At 39.5% G+C, this 13,574-nt stretch overlaps 4 protein-coding genes across 5 annotated transcripts; 2 read left to right on the top strand and 2 right to left on the bottom strand.

Annotated features, from left to right (window-relative positions):
• Nucleotides 1-176: 176 nt before the first annotated feature.
• On the bottom strand, nt 177-5,018 carry LOC124346316 (coiled-coil domain-containing protein 174-like). Of its 2 annotated transcripts, XM_046798368.1 has the most exons (9): nt 4,929-5,018; nt 4,754-4,840; nt 4,538-4,693; nt 4,283-4,468; nt 3,960-4,219; nt 3,618-3,901; nt 1,096-1,317; nt 862-1,032; nt 177-783 (listed from the first exon to the last, which is right to left on the bottom strand). In XM_046798368.1, exons 3-9 carry the CDS (start codon nt 4,589-4,591, stop codon nt 227-229), a joined length of 1,734 nt encoding a protein of 577 aa, XP_046654324.1. In that variant the 5' UTR covers nt 4,592-4,693; nt 4,754-4,840; nt 4,929-5,018; the 3' UTR covers nt 177-226. The 2 variants fall into 2 exon arrangements, with proteins under 2 accessions (XP_046654324.1, XP_046654325.1); XM_046798369.1 differs by having other exon boundaries at nt 1,105-1,317; nt 4,538-4,840.
• Nucleotides 2,216-3,566, top strand: LOC124349220. The gene is made up of 3 exons (XM_046799660.1): nt 2,216-2,349; nt 2,619-2,807; nt 3,083-3,566. The coding sequence occupies exons 1-3, from the start codon at nt 2,277-2,279 to the stop codon at nt 3,448-3,450; spliced, it is 630 nt and encodes a 209-aa protein (XP_046655616.1). The 5' UTR covers nt 2,216-2,276; the 3' UTR covers nt 3,451-3,566.
• Nucleotides 5,019-5,091: 73 nt separating the features above from the next.
• On the top strand, nt 5,092-7,214 carry LOC124347973. Its single transcript, XM_046798492.1, has 9 exons — nt 5,092-5,216; nt 5,328-5,481; nt 5,544-5,676; nt 5,743-5,925; nt 5,995-6,204; nt 6,280-6,443; nt 6,525-6,658; nt 6,716-6,834; nt 6,892-7,214. The coding sequence occupies exons 1-9, from the start codon at nt 5,144-5,146 to the stop codon at nt 6,958-6,960; spliced, it is 1,239 nt and encodes a 412-aa protein (XP_046654448.1). The 5' UTR covers nt 5,092-5,143; the 3' UTR covers nt 6,961-7,214.
• On the bottom strand, nt 7,188-12,554 carry LOC124344333 (probable helicase senataxin). Its single transcript, XM_046797849.1, has 11 exons — nt 12,375-12,554; nt 10,532-12,054; nt 10,047-10,475; nt 9,227-9,983; nt 8,994-9,164; nt 8,720-8,910; nt 8,415-8,638; nt 8,177-8,345; nt 7,893-8,107; nt 7,638-7,826; nt 7,188-7,580 (listed from the first exon to the last, which is right to left on the bottom strand). Exons 2-11 carry the CDS (start codon nt 12,020-12,022, stop codon nt 7,244-7,246), a joined length of 4,173 nt encoding a protein of 1,390 aa, XP_046653805.1. The 5' UTR covers nt 12,023-12,054; nt 12,375-12,554; the 3' UTR covers nt 7,188-7,243.
• Between the last annotated feature and the right edge of the window lie 1,020 nt (nt 12,555-13,574).

The following is a 13,574-nucleotide window of genomic DNA, read 5'->3' as shown; positions in this document are numbered from 1 at the left end:
GTCATTTGCAGGATGCACGGGTTTTCGAATCGCCTTTTTCGAAAACTCCGTTATCCAACAGGCCATCCGTTGTCCTCATTTTCAAATTCAACCATTCTCTTGTCAATAAAAGAAAAGGGCGCTCCTCTATTAATGTGTGTCCGGTAGTAATAGTAACCAGACAATAACCCTTCAGGGACAATTCGTGGTGTAGTATATTGTGAGCAAGCATATGGTGTCCAATGTCTTATTGAGAAAAATCCCACTTGGGACGAGTCGTTCCTTTCGCTGGTGACGAGTTGTCATCACCAGCGTTTTTCCGTTGGTTGATACCTACACTGAATGACTGTGATACATCCGTCCGGTGGCTAGACACGCCTCTTCGTGCTGACGAGTTGTTGTAATAGTCCATGGAGGAGGGTGGTGCAATTTCAGCTCCTCGACTTGGCACTGATCGCCATCTAGATGAAGGCTCTGCTACGTGGGGTTCGTCCGTCTCCCCAGGAGGCATTAAATCATCGTCGTTTTCTTCTTCTTCGGCGACGACGTCTTTCCCATCATATCTATCGGGAGGCGATGGCTGTACGCCAGACCTGCTGGGAAATTGCATCTGCTTCATGAAAGCCAATCCAGAAATAATAGAATCCTCGCTGATCACTGGCTCCGTTTTTATAATTGGATCTTGATGCTTAGCGAACTTCCTCGGCCTTGACGTATCGGTACTCTCCGTGAAAGCGGAAGGAGGTGCAAATTCTTCCTTTCGTTCCTCCCGTTTCTTCTCGACCCAGCTGCTCTGAGTCATAACTAGAGAATTCGATGAAACAAGAGAACCGTAACATAATCTACTCGTTAAAAAAGAGTCTCAGATAAACACATTAGTACCAGGTTTCTTGGGGACACCTTCTTTGCCAAAATCCCAAGGTCTGATTTTGGCAGATTGAGGCAATCCTCGAGCTGCCGACTTTCTTAAGTTATCTTCCGCTTCCTTTGCGCTGTCAGTAGTAGGCGGGGCTTCAGGCTCCGGAGGTGTGGGCAGACGTTTAGGATGTTCTTCTGCAAATACAAGCAGACAAATAAACAAATTACAGTAATTTTAGACGCCCATCAATCTCACACTTCTTATACTCAAAGGAGGTAAGCCCAATTTTTGCCGCTTGCGATCCCGAACTTTCTTTAATCGCGCCTCCAACGCTGATTGTTTATCTGCTGATGTTTGAGTTGTCTGTGCTCGGGCCGCCTCCGTCAATTTTCGAATTCTTTCCAGCTCCTCCATCTGCTTTGCACGTTCCTCTTCATCCTTGGAAAACGAGTAAAAACCCACGCCATGTTGTCGAGCCTCTGCACGCACACACAGAGAGAAACAACAACAGAAATGCCATTAATTACACACCGCCAAATTCTGCATGCCACTAACAAATCCAAGAGCCGTTAGCGTAGTCAGTACGTAACGAATTGAAAGTGGCTATTCAAATTTACAAAACAATCGAGCCTGGTGGTAAACAATGAAACGGCGTTTCCGCTACGGACAAGCATTACTTTCAATTTTCATGCCGGAAAACGATGGAACGGAATATACAGTAGAGAGAATGAAAAGAACATTCCAACAGCCATTTTCCCCATTCTTAATTAGAAGGATATGGGCGGGAGCTATGTACACCCGATATCTTCCACCCAACGCTTTTGTGTGCTGGCTAACAAAAGGAGAGAAAAACACAAAATTCCCCCACTCAACAGACGTTGCTGCCACAATTATCCTCTCATTCTTTTGTCACCGCCAATTAAGCTCGAATGACAGTGGTGGGTGTCAGTCGACGGAAGGTATTACGTTAGAGATAAAACTGCACTGGAAACCCTATCCATTATGCAAACCACGGAAGAATCCTGAACTACAAAGAGTGAGGGGGACGTGAGAGCATTCGAATCGATCGGGCAACAAAGGTGAGAGAGGAAAAAAATCCCTCTAAAGGTGAAAATGGATGGAGATGCGCATTCTGCCTCCTCAAATCGTGACGCACTCGTGCGCTTATTCAGGAGCCATCTATTCATGATGGTGTCTTCCAGATGTTTTCCGTCAAACACAAGAAAGAAAAGAATAACACGCTGCAACCGGTTGTTGTCAACAATCGCCCGACTATATGCAAAGCGTACTGGATAATCACGAACGACGGAGAGGCGGCTACCAATGGAGGGAACCTTAGTTGTCTCAGCTGCTGCTCAGCTGCACAGAACAGGTATAGATGCGACAGAGGACGGATCGTCAACCGAGCCACTGTGCCAGCCCCAAAGAAAATATATAAATGGTTATGGGATTCTTCAGAGTCTGCCTGTTCTTCTTCGTCGCCACCATCACTTTGTGCATCACAAGACAAGGCAAGTGAATTCGATTCGCTTAGTTTATCCTTGAACGAACGTCCGGTCCTTGGTATTAAACGTGTTTTCAACTCCCTACTCGGTTGACATCAAGAGTCACGTCGCTGACCCACCACCCACCCACTCCTTATTCCTACTCCTCTTCGTTCCCCCCGCGTCATAAAAACGGGTTTAAAGAAACAAGGGATGGCATTTCTTTCTCCACAGAAGGTCACACAACTGACTTGGAAGGTTTGATTAAAAACTATCGTTTTTTGTGTGTGTGACAGCTTTTGCGTTGGAATGTGCCGTGTGCCTGCCATCCGACGAGGATGCCTCTATCGCTAAAGAGATACGTCGACTTTTTCCCGAAGACGAGTCCACTTTGATTGGTTGTAGCCAGTCCAACGCAACGGACGAGAGCGCCATTGTAAAAACTTGCCCTCCTGAAAGTTCTAGCTGCCATATCCAAAAAACCAGTAAGTTTACATCTACGTAATGAATTCAATTCCTAATTTGTCTAAGTCTGAAATACGACCTGTTTTGACTATTTTCTCGATCAAGATTTAAAAAAAAAAAAAAAAAAACTGTACATAAGGAAACATTCCGAGTAGACAGTGCCAATTATTAATATGTCATGCCATGGCGGGAGTCGGGGAGTCTGCTACATTTGGGGAAATCAAAAGATACCTATCAATTAGACAATTTGAAAAATTTGATTGGTGACCTTTTTGGTTAAAATCACGATTTTTAGAAGAATGGATTGCCAAGACCTGTTCCAGAATTTCAGTTGACGACTGTAAAACAGCCAATCGGGTGAAGTACTGCTACTGCAAAACTGACCGATGCAACATGCAAAATTTTACCGTTTCCACAACAACAACCGGCGCGATGACTGTGGAAACAATCGAAACTACAACGAGTGCTGCACCGAGCAGCACTACTACCCCGGCAGTTGATAAACTACACCACACGACATCGCGACTTAGGCCGATGGATTCAACGAGGAAATCAAATTCATCCATAAGAAAATCGGACCACTGGCTAATATTATCATGCCTACTTATGCTTATCTTTCGATCGCAAAACAAACTTAATTTTACCGACAAATTGTACAAATGATGGTTAAACAGTTAAATTGAATCAAATGCTTCTCACAATCATAACGCTATAATAACTTAATGTTGTTACCACAACAAATGCGGAATACGGAATACAGACCTAATTTTTAAATATCAGTTTTTGGATTTGTTTGTTTTCCATGAAAAAATAAATCGGAATGATCCTACCTTGATAAAGGATGTCTTGATAGTGGACCTTGGATTTATCCCTATTTTTCTCTTCCTCTTCTTCCCACAGTTGCCTCTGACGTTTTCGGGCTTCTTCATCTAAGGACAGTATGCTTGGCTCTTCATTACTGACTTGTACACTAGCTGCAACAAAATTCCCATATGACACAGATGTTGTTGAAGCAACTGGTTGTTTGTTTAGTTCTGCATCTTGCTTTTGAAAAACTGTAAGATCTTTTTTTAAGCATCTTCTAGTTCTCCCAAATGAGTCTACATAGTCAACCCTGGAAGAAAATCCAACTATTAATGAAGAATTGTTTTTTAAATGCTTTTTAAAAGTACCATTCCTCCTCAGGGTTGGTGGTGGCATATTCTTCCTCTCCAGCAGCCTCATCATCGGATGAAGAACTTTCTCTTCTTGGCGTCTTGCTATGTTTTGAACTCTGTGCTCGTTTCTCTTTGATGGTGTTTTCAACAACTTTTTGTTGAAAATCTACAAGAAAAACAGACTGATCTTCAGAAATTGTGTCCTCTTGTAAAAGTGCTTTGTCTCTCGAAAGTCTTTCATACAGTTTTGCTTTCTCCTCCAGTATAAGTCGTGACTGGAAATAACATGATTTACTCACAGTTTTTTAAAATGAAGATTATTAACTAGTTAAGTTTACCTTGTCTAAAGTTGGCTGATCTTCTGCTATCTGTTCTTCATCACGCTTGGCTCTTAGTTCCACGCCACTGTTTTGTTTTAAAACCACCTTTTTGGTTGGGCGATTTCTGATAGTCTTAAAACCGTCGGTTTTTACCTTTTGAACTTGACTTTGCTTGTTCAATAATTCAGCTTTCAATGCAACCAACTACAAAGTAAACCAATATGTATACTAGAATCCTTTCAAAACAAAAGTAGAATGCCCAATAAAACTTACTGAACTCGATGATATTTCAATCTTTTTGGGACCTTTTTTAATTTCAGAATCCATGATTAATACTTCGAACGTTTAAAAACACAGATATGAGAAATCCAAATTTACTGAAAACGTTCCACACGTTAGTGACATTTGTTGTGGTATCAGAAGCGCCATCTACATTCCGACAAAGTTACTGTATTTAAATGATTATCTTTAAATAAGAAAAAAATCGACCAATTTCTGCGATTTTTGTCCTCAACCGTGCTCGTCCTTCCTCCAAAATAAAAAAATACACCAATCACACCTTTAGTCCTGTTAAGCCTAAGGGATGTAGCAACAAACATGTGGTCAATCGTTATGGCGGTTTTTGGACATTGTGAAATGTAAAACTGAGTGAAGTTGTCCTTACGCGACATTTCTTCTGAGTCATTTCTACTGAGGCAGTTACCAAGTACTCGAATCTCGTGAACTAACGACCTTGACAACCCAACTGGCATCTCTTCCAAGTGTTTGTTTAGATATCAGTATACAAAAGTTACGAGCCAAAGTTCCTTTATGCTTCGAACCTAGACGGCAGAAGTATTATTCTTTCGTCCTCGTCCTGCTTTTTTAAATTCTAACAAAATGGATACTAGAAAACACAGTACAGCTGGTTTACCTCAGTCTGCTGACCTCATGGTAGCATGCAGCTTCCCAAGTAAGTGAATGTTTGATTCTTTCACGTGATAGAGAAAGCCTCTATATGGGTTGTTGTTGGTTGTATACACTCAACAGCGACTTATTACGTCGAACTTTATATCTTTAAAAGGTTCTTCAGCTCTTGCCTTAGTGTCACCACGAATGGCGAAACTCTTCGCCACAATTGAACATGCGCTCAGTTCCATCCCAGTAATAAGAGAGAACCCAAATTTAACAACAACACTGTTATCCTCGCCATACCGAATTTCTTATGGAATGCTGAAGTATATGTCAATATATAATTAATTCCTTTTTCTACTGCTTATAAGATTAATTTGTATCGCAGCGCCATGACCAATCTAACCAAACGACTCATAACAAATCCTCTTCAAGTGGTGACAGACTATTATGGATCTAGGGAAAGTATCGTGTCCCGTATTTCTGAACTAATAGACAACTTGAGGTTTTCTCTTTCAACTGTAAGCGGACTGACGTGATTCATTGAACATATTTTAATTTGTATTATTTCTCCAATTTGTCTCCAGATAAGCAGAAGACGTGACGAGCCGTGTACCCTTATGCATTTAAATCAATTGGCTAATCAGTTGCAGCAGTTAGCAGAGAACGTCGCTAATCTTCAAGCAACCAATGAAGAATCCAGGGCAAAGTCCCAACAAGAGAATTTGCTGGCGGAAGTAGGCGACATGAAGGGTTATCTAGAATTACTGGTAATAGACGTTTGTTTTTTTATATTTTTTAACCAGGGTAACCATTTTCAATTGATGTTTTATTCAAAGTACCAACAGCTTAAACAGGAAGAGCTAAAGAAAATTCAGATTGAAGAAGAAAATTGCGTTTTGCGACAGTCGATTGGGAAGTATTCGATGATTGACAGCCAGACAAGTTGGGACATCTCTGTTAAACGAGAAGCGGATGGAATCAGTGACAAATTAAGCAATTTCTACAGCACTTTGAGCCCTTCAGCTCAACTCAGCACAGCCTGCCTAGTAAAATGTTAACCCTTCTCAACGCAAAACACGCTAAACCAAATTTAAATCTGAAAAATTGATTGAAATTTCCAGGAATCGAAAGATAAAAATCCCCCTGCCATCGTTGAAACTTCTATGGATGAATTTCGTTTAAAAATAAGCTACTTGTATCAAGAAGGCAGCATTGCTTGGGCAAGGCCACCCAAAAATGGAGACACCGTCGTTTTTACTTTTCACCAGCCAGTTCTATTAAAAAGGTCAGATTTATAGGGAGCAAGTTTCTTTATCGATTTTCTTATTTCAAGGTTTAACAGGTTTAACGTTCTATTCTTGTTTAGGTTTAAAATAGGAACCGGTCATTACGAATACCCTACAAACAAGTTGAGCGATGCTACGGTTGAAATTCTTCTGATGTCGTCGGACATCGAGATAAAAAATCTAGTCGTCACATCAGATGACTATCTAGTCGTTGGTATGAAGCGATTTACGTTTGAATAGATTCCTTAATTTATACTTCGCTTTATGGTAGGAAAATTTGATGAGTCAGGTTTGGCAGAGGGAAATATTGACTGGCATACTTTAGGAACTGTTCAACGCTTACGTGTTAACATTCATTCTAATCATCAAAACTGGGTCGTCATGAGTGAGGTAATCATGAAAATAATTTTCTGTACAAACCAATTTTCATATTTTGGATTTTTGTAGTTGTCACTTGAAACAGTTCCTCTAATGGGCGAAAATACTGGATCGGAAGAAGATTTTGAAAGTTGGTGAGACGAGTAACTTAAGATCCATATCATTACGAAACAATTGTTATTGGGTTTAACAAGAATTTCTTCGAGAATGGTTACTATAATAATCCTTCTGAAGATTGCATAGGCACTAATACCTTTTGGTACAAAACTCTGTGGTATCTTTTGGAAAATCACAAATAAGCAATTAATTAATGTTGAAAATATATACACTCATTATTCAAAACACATCGCAATAACCTCCTAGAATACGAATTACAAAATTTATATTTCTCATTTTCACTTCTGCATTCTCGGCTTACAAGTTACAACTGCACGTAGTCAACAGGTTTGAGAAGAATATCATACAACATACTTCTTTGGAATTTGCTGGATACTCGATAAATGACTTGGCGTTTATCAGCGTCAATGACAAAATCTTTCAAAACCTCATTGGTCTGAAGAGTTTTAAGGTTCCCCACAATGAATAGCGACTCGATTGCTCGAGTTAATGCCACGTTCCAATGATCGGTTAGCATTGCCAAATTCCTGTCTCTGTCCCGGACTTTGGTTTTGACACAAGAGATTATAACGACATCCATTTCGGTGCCTTGCAAATCTTGCACTAATCTCACGTCAGTTCGAGTGTAGTCAGACGGAAAACTAAGAGAAAGATTTGTTATAAAGTTTCGAAATTTTAAAAAATTAAGAGCATACAACCTTTCTCTAATGAGATGACGAATAAGAATTCGTTGCTGATCATAAAAAGTAATAATTCCTATAGTTCTGTCTACCATATTTGGAGAACAAAGCATACACTCAAGGATTTTCAGAATCACTTCTGCCTCGGGTTGATTGACAAAATTTGATCTATCCGGAGTTTCAAGACTGTCTCGGACATCTAAAACTCTATACAGTAAACAAATTGTTTAAATAACTGGAGAATAGAATGTACTGTTTAACATTTCTTTATACCTGTACGCATGTAACGGACTGTTTGATTGCAATGTGGGGGACGTAAGCAATCGATTACCGTAGTAATATTTTGAAGTCCACTGACAGATTTCAGGAGCCATCCGATGTTGGGTACTCAATGAAAATATCGTGCGCTCATTTTCGCTGCATTCAATACTCAGATAAGAGTGAAGGCGACTAAACAAAGATTGATCTAGTCGAGATTCTCTCGCTACCTGCGGAATTAATACATAAGGAATTCTTTATAAGAATGAAAAGCAAGTATGTAACAGTATATAACGTACCGATGAATTGAGGGTAAATGGTGAAAGTTCAACATCACCGACAAGAATGAGCTTTTTCATGCCTAAAGCCAATGGAATCAACGTTTGAGGTTCTGTGCATAATGAAGCGTCATCAATAATGCAGCAGAGGAATGGTCTAGGAATTTGGCCGTTACTATCGCGCTTTCGACTGTTGGCAAATTTTAAAAATAAGAATTTCAATTATTTTCTGAAACCAAACGAAATATTTGAGTCATACTCAAGGAAAATGGTTTCCATTTCAGGACTACAGCAAGCTTCCAAAGTTGTACAAATCACATCCGCCTGACAAATGATTCGACGTTTGTCATTTTCAAGGATTTTTTCTATTTCCTCCTCTTGACGTTTTTTGAAGTCTTGTGACATAGCAGTGGCCGTTTCAATCTCGTCGTTCTTCTCATTCAATCCTTCTTCTAAATCTTTAATTCGCTGAGGTGAGAGGAACTAAATAAAACCAAATAAACTGTATTAATATAAAGTGTTTTGTAAAGGGCTTAAAAATTTAACTTTTTTACGTATACATACATCTTGATTAAGTTCTTTTATGATAGACTCTTTCTGACTCTGGAGGTTAACCAATTTCTCTTTAAGAAGACGAAGATCCTTGCGAAAAGGATTTTCATGTTTAACATGTGATCGTATTTTGGCTAATTTATCTTCCATTGTCGCTTCCTTCACATCAGGGTGAAGCCTGGCCCAGCTTCCCATTCGTAGAACTAAAAGTTGCATCAAAATGTTTTTTGTTTTAATTTGAAAACAAAAAAACAAAAACAAAATACGATATTTTTTTTTATTTTACCCTTGAATTTAGAGGACGAGGAGCCTTGATTAAACTTCAGTAAACGACGGGTCATTTCATCGACGGCTGCGTTTGTAGGAGCGCAATAAAGAACCTTGTTTCCAACATCGCCCATCTTGTGGCCAATTAAATGATTGATAATGTAAACAATCACGTGCGTCTTCCCAGTACCTGATAAAAACAAAATGTCAAATTAGGTTTACGTTTGATGACAGAACACTGCAAGTTATTACCTGGATATCCTTGAAGAATAGCAATCTTGGGTTCCTCATTTGACGAGATTAACATAGTTTGCCCGATTGAGTGGTAAGCATCCGTTTGCATCTGGTCCAAATATTCCATCATGAAAAGTGGATGACTGGAAGTCAGCTCGAACGCAGAAGGCCGCGGGTATAGAATGGCATCACGCAAAGGTGAAACATCAAAGGCCGCTTGGGCGTGAAATAGGTCCATACAGGTGGTAAGCGAAGCAACTTTCGCTAACGTGCAAATAATATCCTTTTTCCCAGCATAGTTTTTAATGATACGAATTACGATTTCGGCCGAAAAATTAACTTTGTTCTTCGGCACTAGACTACGGTCGAAATCTGCAAGTCTGAACTCTGTAGTTGTTTTGCAACTTTCCACAAAGCCGAACGGGTGAACGTACTCTCCAGTAGAACGAGTGAACGTGAAAACGACCAAATCGTTCACTGCTGGAGCTTCTGTCTCATGCTCTAACAACAAAGCGCACTGTAAAAGAACAAATTTGTCTTCAGTTGTCGATGATTTAATCGAGCATTTCCATTCGGGACACTTTCTATCCCTTTGTTTTTGAAGGACCAACGTCGACCACATTTCGTGCAACATAAGGGGATGAAAGATATCCTTATAGGATTGCATATCACAATACTTGGTCAACACCGGCACGCAAGGCAATTGTGGGATTTCCAAGGGATAAGTTCTATCTTCATCAAGTAACGGAGGAGGTTCTTTGTTGACAGCTTGTTGCTAAATAGGAAAAATAAAAATGAGCAGACGAAAGACATCAAGAATTTAAGGTTACACTCTTACCTCAATCCATTTGAACTGCCACAATTTAAGAACCCGCATAAGAATTTTATTCTTGAGAGCGCGACTTAAAATTAAAATCGCACCGGATGGCGTAGTTGGTTGATTCATTGACGAAGATGAAGCCTCATTTTCCCTTCTCAATCGTGGATCTCGACTACCTGATGTTATTGCTAGACGATTCTGCTGCCTTGGAAGGTTATCTCCACGTATATCACGAATGCCAGGGACGTTATCCGAAAAATCAAAGCTAGTCGGTTCAGAAGAAGGCGGTGGAGTAGATCTATCACCACTTAAGTGTTTCTTCCGCTTCGGAGTAAGTTTTGTCGGAGTCTGCGCCCGTTTGTTAGGTACTTTTGCAGCAGTAATATTCACAGAATTGAGAAAGTCTTCCACCATCATTGAAGCTCGGTTGGTTGTCGTTAATTTAACCTAGAAATAAATGAGGAATTAATGTCAGCATAATTTTCTGGTTTCGTAATTCATACCGGGAGTCTTGATCGAGTGGACGATTGATTTTTATCCTGAGCGGACGAAACCTCCGACTCCATTTCGGAAGAAGGCTGGGGTGTTGGTGTTTCAGTGTTACTTGAACTTGAGGGTGGGCGGGGAGCCGAAGAAGCAGCATCGTCGACAGGGTCAGACGTCACAGGATCAGTCGAATCCTGAGGAAACTTAACAACCTGGAACTTGCTCTTTTTCGCAGGAAGATTTTCTGTCCCATTAATGTCTGCTATTTCATCAATAGGAAGTGGGCGTTTCTGGCCGGCTCTAACATCATCAGTAGGTTCGGGGGTGGTCCAACTGGGATCTTTTTCAGTATAATCACAGAGTGGCTCACCATCATCATCATCTCCAAAGTCATCATTGTTATTCAAAGATTCATTCGCGTGGCATCCAGTAAGCATTGGAATCTCGTCATCGCTTGACATGTCACTGACGTCAGTATTTTCACGAGAGTAATCTTGCTTCCTCGCAGCGACAGCGGCGACTGCAGCCGCTGCTGCAGCCTTCTCCCTTTCCAACTTTCGATATTCTTCTTCGAGGTCTGTTGGTGTAGAATAATAGGCGAAATTTGTAGTAGGCGGTGAAATATTATTTCCCAAAGCTGAATCCTCTTCTTCGTCGTCTTTACGTTCCGATGAGATCAACTGCTGCTCAGGAGAGATTCTGGGTGTTTCATTATCATCTGGAATACCGTCCGCTGTTTGGTTTTCTTCGCCATTTTTAAGTGATGGAGTAGGAGATGGAGGAGGAGAGGCTCGTCCGGGAGATGGGAGACCAACAGTAGAACCAGAGTCGATAGAGCAGCGGTCATCTTCAATGGGTTCGGAAGATGGATTAAAATCGTTCTCGTCGATAGGCTCAGATTTAATTCGTACTACTGGGACAGTAGTAGGTTCTTCAGTAGTTGTGTTTGCCTCACTCAAAAACCGAGTTTTCCAATCGCTATTTTCTCCAATTCCAAGTTCATCTATTTCATTTTTAACATTTTCGACGTTGATGTCAATGGTTGATTGAAGAATTTCTTCGGTGTGTACTAATTCGTTATTTGTCAGATCAGGAGGAAATGCTTCATTGGAAATATCTTCATCCATGTCATCATCACGTTCCATAATGGGATTTGAGGTCATGCGGGGATCCCTTGCAAGATGGAAAGATTTTCTTTGAGTATCTGGTTTTTCCCTTTTGGGGATCACCAGGGGAACATGATTAGATTCAGCATAAACTGTTTCAACCGTGTCTTCATTTGAAGTATTTCTTAATGGACGCCGAGTCAACGGTTGTTCTAAAGTGTTTACATAATGACCAGCAGTACTAGGTACTGCATCATCTGGTTTCCTTGAAGATGATCCTTGATTGTCTGAATCAGCATTTTTCTTTTTGGATGACTTCTTAGTTTTATTTCGCTTTCCATGTGGTTTGGATTTTGAAGGGTCGTTACCATTATAGTGTTTCGATTTTGAGTTGTTCATCATTTTGAAACAACCTAAACCTGAGTTCCCAAAATCTGCAATCACATATAATACATTTAGATTAGTTTTCACATAAAAGTAAGCAATATTCACAATATCACACGCAAATGTAAAAAATGTTGATGCTTAGAGTCAAAATAACCTGATTCGTTCAAGACAGATTGACTAAAAAATTTAATAAAAGACAAGAAGGCTTGTTTTAGTAGGTTTCTCTATTCTCTACCATCATCATCATCATTAAGAAAAGAAAAATTGCAGAACCATTTCATAATCTAAAAATAAAAATGCTTAGATATGGTGCTTCGGCAATCTATGGGCTAATGGTTTTTAAGTACAACATAATAACAGTTCATACTTGGAAATACAGGCTGAAGTTTTAAATTTTTTGGGTCGAGTCTTTTAAATTTCAATTAATTTCTACTTTGATTCCCGAAAGCGAACACGATTCAACGATTACACTTAACACTGCGTGCATTCCAAACAAAAATTGGACACACGTCAGTCGATGAGTAGTCCACAGAGTATAAAACAGATTAGCAGACGACACAAAAATTTCAAAATGTTTTGCTCGGTTAACTATTTATCGTCGTTTCTCATTTTCGATTAACATTAATTCATTAAACTTAAAAAAAATAATAATAAAGCCTTAGAATAATTTCAAAGGGATCGTCAGCAAAAATTTGTTCATAAAACTATTAATTTTATATCTTGATTTTTATTTTTAAAAAATATACTTATATCAGCATAATTGGGTTTGGCAACCGGTTAGCACCTTTTCTCAAACCGGCTCTGCTCAAACTGCTCTTAAATTTGAAACAGGTCTTGGTTGCACAACCCAATAAATCTCACTTTTTAAATAAAAAAATATATCAGTCTCCTTGAAGGTTTTCGAAGAAATGGCCTTCCTTTGAAGGACATTGGTTTCAGATATAATAGTTCTAATCAACGCATGCGATACATTACAGTTGGACACTCAGACGGGAAATCGAAATCGAAACCCATGAATGTATTATCGTAGCAGCCCATGCACTCCAATTTCTACAGCCAATCAAAGTTTTTTTTTTAAACAATAACAACTGGAAAACGTGCCCTCAAAATTAGAAATGAAAGAAACAAAATTGATACGAGAGCTTTACAAGTGTCTCATAATTAGGCTAATAAGCGTTTCATTTATAACAGCACGCACGCTTTTTATAAAGAAATACCGTACACTATTGCAATTGATAGCCATATCAATTGCATATAAAAATAGAAATTATTCGATGGATAAACTATTACAAATACGCAGGCTAGATATCTGTCCTCTGTATAATTTAATGAATGTTGAACATTTAACCCATATTGCGTGAGCACTACATTTAACTGGTTCGAATCGTTACCCAACTTTCCCAATCATTTAACATACAAAGTCCAGTATTTTCCGGATGAGTTAAGTCCATATGACGTCTAAAATAAAAACCAGATAGACCTGGTTCATAGGGTAGTGTTCTTGGTGGTGTTCGTTGCTTCGTCGTTAAGAAGAAATGATGAAAAAGGTCACGCCGTCATGCTATCA

The sequence above is a fragment of the Daphnia pulicaria genome, chromosome 1 (genome assembly GCF_021234035.1).
Source record: "Daphnia pulicaria isolate SC F1-1A chromosome 1, SC_F0-13Bv2, whole genome shotgun sequence".
Classification (NCBI taxonomy): domain Eukaryota; kingdom Metazoa; phylum Arthropoda; class Branchiopoda; order Diplostraca; family Daphniidae; genus Daphnia; species Daphnia pulicaria.
The sequence above is the reverse complement of the archived record's forward strand: the minus strand, read 5'-3'. Positions and strand labels throughout refer to the sequence as shown.

Bases quoted from the DNA above. Each gene is read 5' to 3' on its own strand.
- LOC124349220 (XM_046799660.1), top strand. From the start codon at position 2,277: ATGGTTATGGGATTCTTCAGAGTCTGCCTGTTCTTCTTCGTCGCCACC. The intron at 2,350-2,618 runs GCAAGTGAATTC...TGTGTGTGACAG, and splicing joins TTTGTGCATCACAAGACAAG to CTTTTGCGTTGGAATGTGCC. The intron at 2,808-3,082 runs GTAAGTTTACAT...CACGATTTTTAG, and splicing joins CTGCCATATCCAAAAAACCA to AAGAATGGATTGCCAAGACC.
- LOC124346316 (XM_046798368.1), bottom strand. From the start codon at position 4,591: ATGGATTCTGAAATTAAAAAAGGTCCCAAAAAGATTGAAATATCATCG. The intron at 4,220-4,282 runs GTAAACTTAACT...TGTTATTTCCAG, and splicing joins ATCAGCCAACTTTAGACAAG to TCACGACTTATACTGGAGGA. The intron at 3,902-3,959 runs GTACTTTTAAAA...ATTTTCTTCCAG, and splicing joins ACCAACCCTGAGGAGGAATG to GGTTGACTATGTAGACTCAT.
- LOC124347973 (XM_046798492.1), top strand. From the start codon at position 5,144: ATGGATACTAGAAAACACAGTACAGCTGGTTTACCTCAGTCTGCTGAC. The intron at 5,217-5,327 runs GTAAGTGAATGT...TATCTTTAAAAG, and splicing joins GGTAGCATGCAGCTTCCCAA to GTTCTTCAGCTCTTGCCTTA. The intron at 6,659-6,715 runs GTATGAAGCGAT...GCTTTATGGTAG, and splicing joins AGATGACTATCTAGTCGTTG to GAAAATTTGATGAGTCAGGT.
- LOC124344333 (XM_046797849.1), bottom strand. From the start codon at position 12,022: ATGATGAACAACTCAAAATCGAAACACTATAATGGTAACGACCCTTCA. The intron at 9,984-10,046 runs GTAAGAGTGTAA...TTTCCTATTTAG, and splicing joins GGCAGTTCAAATGGATTGAG to CAACAAGCTGTCAACAAAGA. The intron at 8,346-8,414 runs GTATGACTCAAA...ATTTGCCAACAG, and splicing joins ATGGAAACCATTTTCCTTGA to TCGAAAGCGCGATAGTAACG.